The sequence below is a fragment of the Lynx rufus genome, unplaced genomic scaffold (assembly GCF_022079265.1).
Source record: "Lynx rufus isolate CCGP_SWC_20201006 ecotype Redwood Valley unplaced genomic scaffold, mLynRuf1.p SCAF_17, whole genome shotgun sequence".
Lineage (NCBI taxonomy): Eukaryota > Metazoa > Chordata > Mammalia > Carnivora > Felidae > Lynx > Lynx rufus.
This window is the reverse complement of record NW_025814831.1, coordinates 41,580,919-41,599,107: the sequence shown is the minus strand read 5'-3', so window position 1 is coordinate 41,599,107 and position 18,189 is coordinate 41,580,919. Positions and strand designations below refer to the sequence as shown.

Genomic DNA, 18,189 nt, shown 5'->3' with positions numbered 1-18,189 from the left:
CTCAGGTCATGATCTCACAGTTCATGGGTTTGAGCCCTGCATCAGGCTCCATGCTGACAGTGTGGAGTCTGCTTGGGATTGTTTTTCTCCCTCTCTCTCTGTCTCTCCTCCACATACCTGCTCTCTCTCTCTCTCTCTCAAAATAAATAATAATTTAAAAAAACAGATACAGAAAACTACATACTTCAAGCACATGGCTTAGTAAATTATTATAAGGTGAATGTGCTTGTAACTAGCACCCAGGTCAAGGAATACAACTTTGTAAACTACAACATAAGCCCCTTCTATATATGCCCCATCCCTTCAAGAAATCATTATCTTGACCTCTCCAGTAATCCTCTCCCTGCATTTCCCCCCATAGTTTCATCACCCAAATGTGCATCCCTACCTAGTACAATAGTTTGGTTTTGCCATTCTAAAAATTGTTTAAGTCTCTTTTAATTTATAGGTTTCTCTTATAATTCCTTCTTTCCCCTTCCACTCCCCATAGTTTATCTGTAGAAATGCTTTGACCTTCCAGTCCTAAGAGTGTCCCACAATTTGGACCCTGCTGATTTGCTTATGATACAATCCTACAAGCCCCCACCCTCAGTATTTTCTACAATTTGGCAACTAAATCCAGAAATTGGATCAGACTCAGGTTCCATTCCTCTGGTAAGACTGTAAGAATCAGATAATGTGTGGTTGACTCACTTTTCTCATGCTGGTAGCATTATTAATGTCTATATCCATTAACTCATTAGTGATTACAAAATGGCAATATTTCTATTCTATCATTTCTTTTTCATTTATTGGTTAGAATATTTTTACGTAAAGACATTTCCCCTTTTCTGTGATTTGGTTACCCAGTGGTACCACTCATGTAGAAAATGCAGAATAGGTGTTTATTTGCCTTTATATGAAGATAATGAATGGTTCTTTGTGATCTCCCAAAGACAAGCAATTCCTTTTTTGTTTTAATATCATTAGGAATGCAGGGTCTTAAACACATTTGATGAGAGTCCATCCATTCAATTATTATCATGATTGAAGCTCAAATTGTATCGTCTTAACCAATGGAATCATCTTAAAGTTAGCTTCTTTTGCCATGACCATAGTGGTCTCTGATAGCTTCTTTGCCACCTGGCATAAAAGATGTTCCATGTCCATTTTCTGTATTTTCTTTTGTAGACATGGGATCAGCCATTTCTTCAAGGAGCCCTAGTTTCTTTTAGAGAAAAGTGGTATTTCAGGACCACAGTCTGGGTTGGTCATTGTTTCTAGGTCTTTCCATCGGACAGAACTTATTATGGGGAAGGTGTGTGTGTGTGTGTGTGTGTGTGCGTGCGCGCACACGTGTGTGTGTGTGACTATATATGTATGTATAACTAAACTAACCTCATGTATTTATATTGGTATTTCCAACTCAGATTCAATACTGAAAATCTTTTAGCTTAACCTCTTCTCTGTTACTTACATCAATATCTTTCTTTCTCTCACACCAATAATCCTCAGTTTCAAGGGTACAAATTGATAGCAGTGGACTATTTAATAACTGCTCATTGTTTTATCCCTTATTACACACACAACAGTCTCAGAATAACAGCCCTGATACTCTCATCAATATGATTACTGGAAAGATTTTTTTATTTTGTATATGTTCTTTCCATTATTCATTTTAAAAATGAATCAAAATGATCATTCTGTATATACTTTGTCAGAACATGTAGCCTTGCACTTTGTACACTCTCCCTTTTAGTTGTTTGGTAACTGTATATTTAATTCTTGTCACTAGTCCTTAGGTTGGTATCTCTCTAAACATTTTGATGGTCTGAAAAATATTCTATTATAGATTCCTCAGGAAGGGCTTATGGGGACAATATCCCTTCCACTACTGCATGTAGATAATAGTTTTTCTATATCCTCTACACATGCAAGGCAGTTTTGCTAGATATAAAATCCTTGGCTCACAATTTATTTCCTTGGGCATCTTAAATGTTACTTGTTTCTTCTGACATAAACTGTTGCTGTAGAAAAGTCTGATGACAGTGTACAATTTTTCCCTCATAAGTCACATGCTTTTTTCTTCTGGATGGCCAAAAAACTTTTTAAGTTTTTTTTTTTTAAGTTTAGTAATTTTACTAGAATATGTCTTGGTATTGGTCACCTGGGCCAGTATTTCAGCTTCACAGTATGCTCTTCCAAAATACAGATTAAAATCATTTTTTCTTTCCTTTTTTTAAATTGAAAGTTTTAAGCCTCTTTTTTTTGCTTCCTTGCTTCAGTTTTCTTCTTCAGGGATGCACATTATCCACATGTGGAATCTTTACCTATCTTCACTATTTGTCACTTTTTCTTGTGTCCTTTCTATTTCTTAATTTAAAATTTTAAGTCGATTTGATTTTACAATTTTTTTTACCTTCTGTTTCTCTTAAAGCATTACCTATTGTTTTACTTGCTTTTGTGTTTGACTTTGTTTCTGAAATGTTTTTCTTTTATTTCAAATTATTTTATGGGTTCTTTCACCTTACTACTGAGTTTTTCTAATCCATATTTATATTGTTATTTTTTATCTTGTATCATTCTTAACATCTTTTTGCTTGTTTTAAAATAGTAAGTTAATAGTCATGATAAGTTCTGAGCATATCTTTATGGTGTTCTTTTATTGCCAACAGCAATGTCTCTCACTCCTTTCTGCACCCCCACCCCTCTCCCTCTCCCTCCTGCTCTCCTAACTTTGGGATTTGATCTCAATACTTTTCTGCTGCTCATTTTTTAATGAAATATTTTTTCTTAACTTCTAAAACGAAGTGGAGTTAGGGAAAGCTTTCCTACCTTCACAGATCTCCCTCCTCTGTTGTTTATTTTTGCTTTAAAAAAAATTATAGCGCTTACTTTCTGACATTTCCCGACTGTACTCTCTTCCTCCACTTTGCTCTGAACTTTATCGTTTATTTGCGTTTTTTGTCCTTATCGTGTTTAATTTTTGAGTTTCTTCTTTGAGAAGGATTTTGTTCTAGAAGGGGGCCTTCTAGGGGAGTTTTAAGATCCATAAGTGCTGGACTGCCCCAGCTGCTTCAGACCTTTCTCCTGTGGGTCCCATGCATGCACTCAGTAATGAAGAGGGCAGAACTTCTCCCAGTTGTACTCAGGTTGGCTCCCATACTTTCCAGTAAACATTGGCAGCCTTTTGGGGTCTGTCTTGTTCTCAGGTCCATCAGATGCTGCCTGACGGTTCCTGCTTCCTCTCACATAGGCATAGATACCCCATAGGGCTTGTGGTTGTTGGTGGTTTATTCCTACGACTTCTTTGGGGTCTTATTGGGCTACCTTGTCATGTAACTTTGTTATAAACGTTGTCCATGGAATTTGGGTTTATTTATTTATTCTGTTTTTGTGTGGGGATTCAGAGAGATTGAAAACTTATGCTGCCTCCACCTCTTTATTCTCCAGTAATGAGTTTTGTATGTGTGTTTAATATGAATTATGTTTATCTTGGCATTACAAAAGGTTATGATCTAGTTTAATCACTCACCTTCATTCTTTGAATTATTTTAATTTTTTTTAATGTTTATTTATTCTTGAGAGAGGCAAAGCATAAGTGGGGGAGGGGCAGAGAGAGGGAGACACAGAATCCAAAACAGGCTCCAGTCTCTAAGCTCTCAGCACAGAGCCCAACGCGGGGCTCGAACTCACAAACTGCAAGATCATGACCTGAGCCGAAGTCAGACACTCAACTGACTGAGCCACCCAGGCACCCCTCACATTCATTCTTATTGTCTTCTAAGTTTTTTTTAATTTACCTTGGAGATATCTCATTTTTACTCTAATTTTCCTTAAGCATGTCTCTAACATAGAGAGTTTCCATACCTGCCTTGCATGCTACAAGTTGCTTCTACTAGGTTGCAGAAAATAAATATATTATTCTTAAGTGTTCATCATCCTGGCCTTGCCTTGTAAATCAAAATACCCAACCTAACACTGTTTATATAATGGAAGACTTGGCTTCGTTAATGATGAAAACATATATATACTCTATGGTTTTTATAGCGTTTTTAAAAGTCTAAACAAGACATCCATACAATAAATTAAAAAGTCCTAGGCTACATGTTTGTCATTCGCTCACCTGAACTATCAGGAAAAGAGTATCTGAAAGAAAGCAATAAGAACAGATTTGTTTCTCTGAAAATAGCTCCACCATAGTCAGAGTAGGCCGGGGAAAGACAAATATATATATATAGATTATATATATATATATATATATATAGCTCTTTGCAATCTTAATCTGGATTATGTGCCTAATTTTTTATTGAAATAATACTTCTGTCTTATCTCTTCCAATGAAAAACTTATTGTTAAAGTGTTCTTGATGTCTAGAGAGAGCTAATTTATATTTAGAGAATGAACCATTATCCCCAAGAATAGTTAAAGGAGGTGTTGTGGGTTTTAATCTTTGTAAATTGGCTGTGCTATACTGTGATTTAAGGATTTAAACTGAAGCACAAGAACTATTAAGACAGAAAACTCTGCTACAAAACTGAAAATACTTAATATCTGTTTTATATCTTGGGATTACAAAAATGAAGATCCTATCCCCCTTTTCAAGGAAAGAAGACAGTTATCTTTTTATGATGCATGGTTCCCAAATGCTAGTCTGCATGTAAGTGCCAGAATTTGGGACAAGTTTTTACCACTTTATGATGAAAACTGGGAAAAGACTGGCCATGTAGTAAATCTTTATAAAGCCAAAAAAACTGTTCTAAGTCTAAGGACTTTATGTCCTTAAGGAAATCAAGTTCATTTTTAATCCATAGTAATATTACTTTTTATTTTTAAAAATATTTTGCAAAATATCTTCTTAAAGTTCTTAATCTCTTCTTTGTTCTAAGTCTGAATTAGTATACACCTTAAAAGAAAATTTTATTTGCAACAAATAGAAGTAACAAATTGAAGTCTTAAAGACTTCTTACAAATAACTAGATGAATATCTGAATAGATAAATGTCTAAAGACAAGACACAAGAAACAAAACCAAAATTTAAAAATGGCTCATACAAAACACATGGAAAGATGTTCAACTTCACCAGTCATAAGCAATGTAAATTAAAATAAGGCAGATGAATTGGTGGGTATTTAAGAAAATGAACATTCTCATATTCTACTGTTGGAAGAAAAAATTGGTACAAACATCCTTGAATATTATTTGGCAGTATTTATCAAAAATTTTAACAATATAGAAATCCAAACTAAGAATCACATTTTTAAAAATCTCTTCTGAAAAAACATGAGAGTCTCAGTTAAAGTCTCATGATCATGGATGTTTGTGGTAGTGTTGCCAAGAATTAGAAGCCACATAAATGTTAGTAGTAATATGTTTAAAATAATCCTAATTATTCACTTTTTGGAATATTATACAATCAGTACAATATTGGAATATTATCCAAAACCATTTTAAAGAATATTTAATGATGCATGAATGTGAAAGGGATACAAATTTCTATGTAATACAATGTTTTGTGTAAGACTATGTGTGCATATAACTGAAACAATGTTTTCAGTGGCTCTTTTTTTTTCTTTTTAAGCTTATTTATTTATTTTGAGAGAGAGAGAGCAAGCAAGGGAGGGGCAGAGAAAGAGGGAGCAAGAGAGAGTCCCAAGCAGTCTCCACGCCGAGGGTGGAGCTGATGTGAGGCTCAAATTCACAAACTGTGAGATCATGACCTGAGCTGAAATTTCTACCTCTGAAGGTGAATCTTTTTGAACCAGGCCATGGGTTCAATGGTATAAACCAGCAGCCCAGAAAGTAAAAGTGTAATTCCTTGTTTTGGGGGGGTAAATTATCTTGTCAGTTACTCTTCAGTTTCTTTCCTAGGAAAACAAATACCTGCCTCTCTACCTTAGAAGGGTGAAGTGAGAATTGAGGGCTAAAAATAAAAGACCTGTAGCTCTTTGGGAGAATACATATGTTGATACCATAATGCAATATATCTACTGTGTAGGTTTTCTGTAAGAATTACCAAAAAGCATGTAAATACTTAGTGATTCATAGAGACAAGAACTCTGTAAATAGAAACTGTGACCCTTTTCAGCACCACTTCTATTTGTATGTGTTGCAGTATAACCTTGAATATTTGGATGCAAGCCATAACCATGTGATAACGTTGGAGGGATTCAGAGGTCTAATGAAACTCAAGCACCTAGACTTGAGCTGGAATCAACTGAAAAAGTCTGGTGATGAAATAAATATGTTATGCAAACACACCGCAAGCCTTCTTACTCTTGATATTAGGCATAATCCATGGCAAAAGGTACGCAGCAGATGTATTTATAAAAAAGCAAAGAATCATTTTTATTTCTAAGCCATTTTCTTGGTACTATTCAGCAGTAGCCAGAAATGGGCAAACTATCTTTGTTTTTACTAGAATTCCTTTAAGTATTTTATAAGTTGAATTTAGTGTAGTGATCAAATGAATTAAATGTTACTATAAGGAAAGCTTTTTTTGATAAGCTCTAATAGTTTGAGAGTATGGTGGCTTTAAGAGTGTTAGATACCATTGCTATTTGCAAACTTTGGGAGGGATTATACAGTTCAGTGTACTAGAACCTATTGTAATGAAGCATGGGACCAAGAATAATAGAAAACAGTGAGAGAAACAGACTATTAAGGGAGGGAATACATTTGTTACTTCCCCTGATAAACCTGCGTTATAGAGGCTTATTTTCTGCTATAAAAGGAAATTTGATTAAACACTATTTTTTTTCTCATCACAAAAATATAGAGATTCATGCTAAGAAATTTCAGTATTCAATGATTATATTTAAGGGTATCTCCAAGGATTTAAAATAAGCCCCAAGCCAATAATTTCAAGAATCCTCCTTTCCTTGCTTTTCAAAAATGAATATAACTCTGGGTTCAATATTTTAAAAAGAGGCTAATGACTGGTTCTGTTAAATTGGCCAAGTTACCATGTTTACGTTGTTCTATTTCTTTTTTGCTCGGGAAAATTGAAGGGTATTTTTCTTTTGCCAAAGCAGACACAGAATGTGTACAGCTATCTTCCCGTTGCCAAACTAGATGCCAAGGGCTAAAGATCTATAGAGACTTGCACACGGAGCTAACTGCTGATCTAGAAGAACAGGAGTTCACTGCCATTGTTCTCTGAGCACTTTTCATCACACTTTTCAACAGCTTATAGCCAGAAGTCATCTGGCTTCAAACAAAACAGATTAGTTTTTAAACAGAATTTAATTTCAGCTACTGAAGAACTAAGTTAGGCCCTTATTTTTAGATATATATAAGAGAGTGGGAGATGCATAATTTTGAATTACATGGGAGGAATGAAAAAGCACACTCCTTTCCATGCCATAACATATGTAATATTTTGTAAAAATTAACCTTTTCGTATTTCTCCCAAGCCAGCCACATTAAGGCTGAGTGTTATTGGCAGATTAAAGACTCTCACTCATTTAGATGGACTCCTCGTTTCTGAAGAAGAAACAATAGCAGCAATGAAATTTATTACTGGAACAAAGATTACTCAGGTTGGGTTTCACTGTTTAATATTTTTTGTGCTGTTTAGAATATACAAGTTATATATTCCATACCTTGCTTGTTTTTAAGATTTTGTGTCTTCTTTCAGCATGCTAATAAAAAAAAACAATCAATATGTAACAACCATATCACTTGAACTTTTTTTCCTGTTTAAGTGTATCTTATTTAAATTTTTTTTTCAATGTTTATTTATTTTTGGGACAGAGAGAGACAGAGCATGAACGGGGGAGGGGCACAGAGAGAGGGAGACACAGAATCTGAAACAGGCTCCAGGCTCTGAGCTGTCAGCACAGAGCCCGACGCGGGGCTCGAACTCACATACCGCGAGATCGTGACCTGGCTGAAGTCGGACGCTTAACCGACTGCGCCACCCAGGCGCCCCTAAATGTATCTTATTTAAATACCAACTAGTTGTATGGATTCTCATCCCTGCACACTACCCCCAAAATGCCTCCTGGGTAATTGTATTTTTTCCTAGTCAACTTGAAAACTCACCAGAGTCCTTTCTAAAGCCTACATGAAAACAAGCAACTTTCTGTGGACAAAGTAAGCTTAGAGGCCTTGATAAAGCATTTAGTGAATTACCTATCTAGTATTGACATTACTGGCTGAAACAAAACAAACAAAACATAACATAATTAATGAACTTGGGCAGGGGGCAGGAAATGCCCATATTATCCAGATTAAGAATGCTGTACTTTGGCCAAAGTAGCTGCAATCCTAAACATCTTTACCCTAGTTCTCCAGCTATGTACTTCTTGTGAGGCATTTGAATATTAATTCCTTAATGTAATGTTTAATTTTGGATCCACTCAAAATGAAGGGAAGAAACTTTTTTGTTGATAAAAAAATATAATTAACTCCTGAAGAAGAGTTGGGGATTTATCCTACCAGAAATCAAAACTTACTAAAATCCTTTAAGACAATGTAGAGTTGGGACAGACCAATAGCACAGAATATAAAGACCAAATATAGAACCACACACACATGGAAACTTGATAAATTACAGAACTGCCTTTACAGACCAAGGAAGCTAGTCAATAAAAGGCACTTGGACAAGTGCATTAAGACTTCACTGTAAAAGTCAAAATCAAAAATGTTTTAAAAGCAAAGAGCAGAGGGGCGCCTGGGTGGCTCAGTCAGTTAAGCGTCTGACTTCGGCTCAGGTCATGATCTCACGGTTCGTGAGTTTGAGCCCTGCGTCGGGCTCTGTGCTGACAGCTCAGAGCCTGGAGCCTGCTTCGGATTCTGTGTCTCCCTCTCTCTCTGCCCCTCCCCTGTTCATGCTCTGTCTCTCTCTGACTCAAAAATAAATAAAAAACATAAAAAAAAATTTTTTTAAGCAAAGAGCAGAGATTATCATTATGTCCTTGAATAAGGGAAGAATTCATTACACAAGAAATATAAAAGACTGGATTTGTCTACTTTAAAATTAATTCAACTGTTCCTTAAAGGGCACACCATAAAGAAAGTGGAAAAACAAGCTACATACTGGGAAAAGAAATATGCAACATGTCTAACTAACAAAAGATGCTGTTTGCATATCCTGAATATACCAGGAAAAAGACTGCCAATCAAACAGAAAAGTAGGCAAAAGGTGCTGGAGAGGAAATCAGAGCAGCCAAATAATAGGAAAAGATGCTCCATCACATTAGTATTCAAGGAAATGAACATTAAAACTGCATGAGATAACAATTTACAGCCACCAATTGGCAAAAGTTTTAAAGCCTGACACTATCAGGTTTTAGCAAAACTTTGAACTAAAAGTTACCATTGGTATAACCACTCTGGAAAACAATTTGGCATTATCTAGTAAGGCTGAATATATAGTTAACCCTATTACCTAGCAAGTTGTGTATATTCCAAAGAAACTCTTGCATGTATGCAGCAAGAGTCAAGAATATTCATAACAGCAGTGTGCAAAACTGAAATCAGCCCCAATGTTCACTGATGGGAGAATCGATAAGGAAATACTGTACAGCAATGACATGTGAATGAACTACAGCTACGTGCAGCAGCCTAGATGAATGTCACGAACACAATGTTGAGCAAAAAGTAAGTCATAGAAGAATACATTTATATTATTCAATTTACAGAAGGTTCTAATATGTGTAAGATTAAATGATATATTGTTTATGGGCACAAACATAGGCCTATAAATAAAGCAAATGAATGGTAGATACAAAATTTGAGATTGTGGAGCATTGGTTGATTCACATGAGGTGAGTGATGGCTCTGGAGGGGAAGGAGAGGAAAAGGATTAGGATGGGGCACACAGGGAGCTTCCAGAGTGGGAGAAATATTCTAGCTCTGAAACTTGTTTAATGAATGGATTATATGGGTGTTTGTATTATAGCAATCTTTTATAACTATTATTTTGTAACGGTCTGCTAAAACAAAAAGTGAAATATATCTAGATATTGAGAACATTTTAAGGCAAAGAAAATGTCATATTTTAAAATTATTCATTGTGCCACTCAGCAAGGAAAAAGTACTTTTAACTATATATAAATGAACCTCTATATTCCATTTCCTTTATTCATCATGTGTTTTTTATTTTATTAGTTATCGCTCTTACGGCATTCTAGTACTAAAGAGGAGAGACCACGGACACTTAGTATATGGCCTTCTGCCAAAATTCTGACACAGATTTCAAAGTTGGGACCACATTTACATGTGAATGGAAACTGGTACTTGAAGGTAAACACTAATTCTGTTTAACTAATATAAAAGCTTAATTTCAATTGATTTTTAAATTCTTTTTAACATTTATTTATTATTGGGAGACAGAGAGACACAGAGCATGAGCAGGGCAGGGGTAGACAGAGGGGGAGACATAGAATCTGAAGTAGGCTCCAGGCTCTGAGCTGTCAGCACAGAGCCTGACGTGGGGCTCGAACTCACAAACTGAAAGATCATGACCTGAGCCGAAGTCAGTCGCTTAACCAACTGAGCCACCCAGTCGCCCCAATTTCACTTGATTTTTAATCAGCTTTGGTCCATGTGTCTTAAAGAGGGCACAGATAGGTAAGGAGCAGAAAACTGTAAGAGCCAAATCAAAATTAAACAGGGACGTCAAGTCATGAGTGGTAATGTCATGGGGACTAGGCCTTAATGGCAGTCACCATAGAGCTGGAGATTTAGGATAAGTGTATGCTACAAGACCAAAGGGTAGATTTTGATAATGTACCAAAAGAAGCAAGCAAACTTTAGAGCACAGAACCAGAGATCAAGCCAAAATTTTGGGTGACAAGGTAAAAGAAATAAAGAATTCTGGCATGACACTAGGGGAACTGGTCACAATTCAGCCAAGGATAGAGCACCAACAGCTTCTTTTTGTTGCACAGAGCATCCTTATGCCTCTTGCCAAAGACTGAACCTGGGTTACGAGAAGCTGACCCTCGAAAAGGGAAGAAATCAATGGCATTATTTTATTACAGGATATATACAGACATTTAGCTGTGATGCATGCCCAGTGACAGCTCTGCCTGACCCCACGGCGAGTTTTGGAATTAGAATGGCCCTTTAAATTTGTCCCAAGTTGGGCTGAGATGGCCAGGTCTTTATATCCTTCCATCATTGGATTTGGGCCAAACTGGGAAGGAGCATGACCTTGCACAAGGCAGCTCTCTGCAGCTGAGGCTGTCCCTGAAGGAGCTGACAGCCGAAATCTTTCTGCCCACAGCACTCCCAGCAGCTGGGACAAGTTTTTCACTGCAGGAGAATCTGACACAGCACAGTGTCCATAAGACCATATAAGTCCCTCTTGGGGTTATAATCTTGTCAAATTTTACCCTTTTGTAAGTTTCACAATGTCTTTAGTTCCTGAAGGAATTCTTTTTTTTTTTTTTAAGTTTATTTATTTATTTTGAGAGAGAGAAAAAGCGAGCAGGGGAGGGTCAGAAAGGGAGAGAGACAGAGAATCTCAAGCAGTGCAGAGCCCAATGTGGGGCACAAACTCAGGAACCATGAGATCACGACCTGAGCCAAAGTCAGACACTTAACAGACTGAACCACCTAGTTGCCCCTGAGCCCCTGAAGGAATTCTTTTGCTGTTACTTACCACATTTGAATGATTTCATTAGCCTTTTTTAACATTGAGTTTATTGATACCGAGTCAGAAGTAACATAAAATGTGAATTATTCTACAGATAACTGCTTTAAATTTAGACGGACAACATCTCTTTGAAATCACAAATTTAGAAAAATTGGAAAATTTGAAATGGGCATCATTCAGCAACAATAATCTCACTAAAATAGAAGGCTTGGAATCCTGTGTTAACTTGGAAGAACTCACGTTAGATGGAAACTGTATCTCAAAGATAGAAGGTATCTGAGAATTTTAAAATCTTAAAATATGAATGTTTAACTAACAAGAGCCAAAAAGGAAAATGTGGAGGACAGAATTTTTTAGGAGGAAGATGTCTACAGAAGTTCCAAGAAGGTTTGGGGCAGAGTGTTCCGAACACTTACTAGTGGGATCTGTGACCAGTCACTATATGTAATGAGCCCAGCTAGCTGACTTTCAGCTCTGACTTCTCTCTCCTCTCCTCTGTCCCACCTATAACCAAACCTAGCACATTACAAACTAGAAAGTAATTAGTATCTGAATGAGAATGAATGAATGAATGAATGAATGAGGTGTGCTTTTGAAAAAGATAAAGCAGCCCAGTTGATTTTTCAAAGTATGGAATTAAGATTACCTTTGGAAATTTGAAGACTTCAACAAAAATGAAAACTACTCACTAGAGGTTGAAAATTATCAAATGTACTATATCACCTTTTATAGGGATCCACATAAAGTATAATGAAGCAGCTTTACTAATTAATGTTGGGTATGCGCACACACACAAATATACACATTTATCTGGGTATAGAATATTTCTGGTTGTACGATGATTTCCACTGGCTAGAAAAGAGACTTAATTTATACTTTATTCACTTTTGAATTGCTGGATTATTTTTAGCACACGTGTGTACTTTTCCATAAAAGTAGAAAATTCTATTTCAAAAAATTACATATGCAAAAGCAAGTATTAGATATCTTTAAAAACAGTGTGTATAACATTCATTATATTTTATTTTGATGGCTCTTAACAATCTGCTTATAAAACCTGCTTGATCATAAGAATCACTTGGGACGCTTATTGAATATATAGATTCACAGGCCTCTCCTTTGTAGATTTGAATTACATAAACCTGGGGGTAGCTCAGACATCTCTCTTTAGAACCATCACTAGTCTCTTCCATTCTCACAAAATAGGGTGTTAGTTTTCCTTTGTATGCGTAACTGAGAACTGTTTCCAGTTTCATTTTTATTTCCACCCATCAGCCCACTGAAGGGAAGAATCCTCCAACCTATATTTTTCCTATTACCCACTTTTCAGAGATGATAGTTTTACCTCACTAAGCTTTAACAAATATTTCTCTTCTTTTTTCCAGACACAGATAAGTTTAATGTCCATCTAAGGATTTTTTCTCTGATAGTGTTATCCCAACTTGCCCTAGATCAATTTACTCTCAGCTTGCATAGTCCCATGAGTAAGGCTGGTGTGAAAGGCCAGCATGGATAAAATGTCCTGAGAACCAATTATTTGCCAAAAGCTATAACTGACATATTTCAAATGCAATTCCACTTAATTCCATAACCCCTTAGAGGTAGATTTCAGTATGTGCTTTTGATGGATGAGGAAAATGAGGCACAGAGGTTACAAAGTTTTACATAATATACTTATGATCCCAAATCTAGTGATTCTACGTTTGAAACCAACTCTGACTCCAAAGTTCTCTCTCATCTTTCAACTTGCACTATACTATCTGCAAAATACCTACAGCATATAGCATACTTAGGGGTTAGATTGTGGTGAGAGGTAGCATTTTCTCAAGTTCTGTCTTAAAAGTAGTTTTAAGCATGCAAAGGTAGAATTAGGCCAAGTGGTTCTTTTCAATACAAATAATGCCACAATGAGGAATACTTTCCAAAGTGCTGTATCTACTCCCTTACCTTTAATGTTTTAAAATGGGGGGCTGGTGATGATTTTGAGCTTTGTGTTATTGTGATGGTGAACATCTTAATTATATAATTTGAAGGTTATTTGAAAGTGAAATTCAATATTTCCTACATAATACAGTCCCTTAATACCTAGGAAGACTGAGTCTACATAGAAATCTAAAATTGGAATTTAATATATTAGCTGGGACTTTATACACATTGTATCCTTCTTAAAAGTCAAAACAATGATAGTACTATAGAGTCTGTAAAGAGAAAATGTAAAGAGAAAAAGTAAAATGGCCAGCCAGTTATTTTTTTAACTAACTTTTCAGTGCTATCTGAATCATTTCTTGAATTTGCTTATTTTTTTAGGCATTTCCAAGCTGACTAAATTAACCCGCCTCAGCATAAATAATAATCTTCTCAATGGTCTGGAAAAACATACTTTTGATAACATGCTTCATCTTCACTCCCTTTCTCTTGAGAACAACAGAATTACTTCATTGAGTGGTTTACAAAAAGCTTTTACTCTGATTGAATTATACATAAGCAATAACTATATTGCTCTCAATCAGGAGATCTATAATTTAAAGGTGACTATCTCAGATGGTAATGTTTTTGTTTTTTAAAATATGTATGGTTTCTTTATATTATGAGCATAATGCATGTTCAATGTATAGGATTTGGAAAATACAGAAAAATGTAAAGAAAATAAAAATCAAGAATAACAAGGTTTACTGAATGTATTTGCATTCAATTTATGTGTATATAAAAACATATGTATGTGTACCATGTCCCCAAACTGATAACCTACTAGGACAATTTTTTTTTAGTACTCAATAAAATACCCAAGCCCCATCCCTTCTAACTAGTGCCTTTCTCAGTATTTCCAAGGACTCCTCAACCTGGTTGGGGAGTAAGTCTTGGACATTTCCTGTTCTCAGAGGAATTCTTGATTACTTCTCACTTACTTACTGGTTCTTACTGGAGACTCCCAACTCTTTCTAGCCAACTTTGCCCAGCTTTGTCCTCTTTAATTCTCCCAAAGAAACGTCTAAAACTACTGTATAACTGAAGTTTTGAAGGCTTTCCTAAAGGTTTGAATAAAATGGACGTTTACTACAGCACAGAATAGGAATTCACTTCAAATACATTGTGTGACTTAACTATTTCTAAAGTTCAATGGCCATTTCCTACCACTGGGATTCTCACGATGGCCTCTTTCCTTTTGCTGATATCATATTGCTAGGGCTTGATCTCCTACCAAAAACTTATGTCTGTTTCCTGTCTTTCCTTACTTTCAGCCTTCTCCCCATCCTATTCCACAAATATAACTACTTCTTCTAAAGCTGCAGAGGCAACCTTATCAATGGTAGCAGCAACAAAATAAACCATTTTACATTGTGAGACAGAGTAGTGTTACTCCCGCTTGTCTTAACCTCTCCCAACCACATCTACTCTGAGCCGTTCCTGCACAACAAAGACACATCAAAATGTTCTAATAAAAACACATTTTCCCTTAAGATGAATTCTGCTACTCTCTCAGAAGATAGATGTACATGGGTTTTATCCCTTATCAGAAGGCAGTATTTTTCATTCCTACTATATCTATATGCACACATGCATACTATTTAATAGGCCATTCTTCCATAAACAAAGTATATTATTTTAAACTTAGCAAAGTTCCCTCCAAGTCTTTACCACTGATAGATAATATATTTAGCAGCAGTGTGCTAAAAGAAAGAGATTCTGATCATGTATCACATATCACTGAAATATTGTACAAAATTAAAACTTACTGGTCTGAAAGGATAACTCTTGCAATAAAACGTGTACTTAAAGTACCGTAATCACTAAGAAATGATAGAGTAATTCGAATATTAAAATTCCAGGGTAGTTAAACTCTTAAGGGGAAAAATCTTGCTGGAGTAATACACATAATGTATACGTGTATGGATAGATACATAGATAGAGATAGAGATACATAGATGTATCTTTAAATGTATGTGTTTTTATTACCCAGGGTTTATGCAACCTGGTCATTCTCAACATGTATGGAAACATTATTGTATGGAATCAAGAAAACTACCGGTTGTTTGTAATATTTCACCTTCCAGAACTGAAAGCTTTGGATGGAATCTCCATTGTAAGTTGTTTTTATGACTCACAGCATTTGGTTCAGCCTGCATGTTTATATATCCATTGGCCATCATCATTTTGAACATTGCCTTATCACTAGTATGATACTCAGACTTAGGTCTCTAAAGCACATTTTTGATCTGGGTTTTTAAATATTCTCCTTTAGCCAATTTTCTTCTAAATTGAGATGGCAGAAAAGGGAAGATATCGCTTACATTTGCACCCGTTGAATTCGATGCCTGACAAAAATAAAGAGTATAGGGACAGGACAGAAAAATCTGTTCTGGAGCTCTACCATTCTGTTGGGCCTAAAAACAGCTCCCTATTTCCTAGAAAAATACAGTTGTTAATATTTAAGCAAAATATATTTGAACAAAAAACTGGTATGTCAGTGTTATTAGTAAACCGTAAGTAAGGCGATGTTGCTGTCAGATGGAAGGTGTAAGTCCAAGCTCCCCCACTTGGCCTCTGTTGACAACCTGAAGGCATGTGCTTTATTAACTGCTAAGCTCACATTGCCCATTGGCCTCCACTGACTCATAAATGCTCCGCCATTATTACTGTGTGGAAATGGAACAGGCTCCCCAAATATTCTCTAGTAACATTTGTGTGTGTGTGGGGGGGGGTGCATTACTGCTGGGAGAGGATGAAGATCCAAGCCACTTGCTCAGCAGGGGGATGATAGAGAGGTGCCTTATTACACTAGGACAAGAGTGGAAGACTGTGTGCCCATCTGCTTTTACAGGTGTAGATGGGACCACAATTTATGCCATGGGTTTGGCTGGAGTAGACCCACTCTTGTCTAAAAATTTTCTGGCTTGTTAGGCTTCCCCTTTCCTACTCTTTCGACTATAGAGAACAGGCATTTGTGTGAATTTTTGTTTTCTCTGGTTGGCATTTCTGGGTTTCTGGTTTCTCCAGCACCTAGTCCTGCATATAGGAGGCAAAAACAAAACCCAGTTGTAAAGGAAAACCCACATCTATGTGTTTCCTTTACTCTCACAATTCCCCACACTCACAACACTTCTGACACCAAATGTGTGGGTTTTCCACATATGAGCAATTCTCTGAATTCTGACACTATGTATCTGGAGACAGGATCAGATCCCACATGCTCAATCCCCCAGCACTGCCCCACCCCCACTTCACAAGTCCAGATTGGTACCTATGCTTCTGACTAACCGGCTATCAATAGGAAGTTCCCATCACCCTCTCCTTGGGTTTGATTAATTTGCTAGAGCAGCTCCCAGAACTCAGGAAAAAATTTACTTACTAGATGACTGATTTATTATAAAAGGATATAACTCAGGAACAACCAGATAGAAGAGATGCATAGGGCAAGGTATACAGGAGGGGGCATAGAGTTTCCATGCTCTCTCTGAGCAAACCACATTCCCAGCACCTCCACGTGTTCACCAACCTGGAAGTTTTCTGAGGCCCCTTCTTTGGGGTATTTATGGAGGCTCTACTATGTAGGCATGGCTGATTAAATGACATTGGTGACTGATTCAACCTCTAGCCCTTCTCCCTTCTCCACAGGTCAGGGAGTAAGAGTGAAAGTTCCAACCCTCTAATTGTAGTTGACTCCCCTGGCAAACAGCCCCCATCCTTAGGGACTTTCTAAAAGATACCCTTTAACATGAACTCAGGTGTCGTTGAAAGGAGCTTGTTATGAATAACAAGACACTGCTTTCACCTTTATGGCTCTGAAGCAATTTCAGAAACTGGTGTCAGAAAACCAAATATTATAGCAAAACATGCCTCTATGTCTCTTTTATAGGAAATTACAAGGGCTTTAGGAGCTATGTGCCTAGAACAATGGATGAAGACCAAATAAATATTTGTTATTGTATATATTTTTAATGTTTATTTATTTTGAGAGAGAGAGAGAATCCCAAGCAGTCTCCATGCTCAGTGCAGAGCCCCACATGGGGCTTGATACCACAAACTGTGAGATCATGATCAGAGCTGAAACCAAGAGTTGGACACTCAACCGACTGAGTCACCCAGGTGCCCCTGTATTTATTACTATAAATCACATTATCATAGTCCATTCCCTGATTTTTGATCCTATCATTTATAGCAAAATGATCATAAAATTCAAAAAACACTGTCATATTACTATAATCTCATTCAGTCATTATCCAGTTTGTAATAATATGAAAATGTCTCCCAGGGTGAAGCCACTCAGATTTGCAAGCTTTCATTGGATACCTTTTCAGATTCCACAAGCAGGAGTGGTATCAGAAAATACAGCCTCCCCTTTTCAGGCAACCGATATAATTATTTAAGAGACAATATCAGGGCACCTGGGTGGCTCAGTCAGTTGAGCATCAGACTCGTGATTTCAGCTCAGGTCATGGTCTTGCAGTTCCTGGGATCGGCCTCTGCTAATTGCATGGAGCCTGTTTGGGATTCTCTCTCTCCCTCTCTCCCTCTCTCCCTGCCCCCTCTCTCTCTCCCTCTCTCTCAAAATAAATAAACAAAGATTAAAAAAAGACAAAGAGAATATCATCTCTTGCTCTGAG

General features: G+C 36.7%; 1 protein-coding gene across 1 annotated transcript in view; it reads left to right on the top strand.

Annotated features, from left to right (window-relative positions):
* The window catches only part of LRRC9 (leucine rich repeat containing 9), a 106,496-nt gene that overhangs the window by 53,433 nt on the left and 34,874 nt on the right, over positions 1-18,189 (top strand). Inside the window, exons 17-22 of the mRNA XM_047080142.1 lie at positions 6,095-6,286; positions 7,395-7,520; positions 10,096-10,230; positions 11,682-11,859; positions 13,895-14,115; positions 15,546-15,668. Coding sequence (XP_046936098.1) covers positions 6,095-6,286; positions 7,395-7,520; positions 10,096-10,230; positions 11,682-11,859; positions 13,895-14,115; positions 15,546-15,668 — 975 coding nt within the window. The remainder of the gene's footprint in view (positions 1-6,094; positions 6,287-7,394; positions 7,521-10,095; positions 10,231-11,681; positions 11,860-13,894; positions 14,116-15,545; positions 15,669-18,189) is intronic.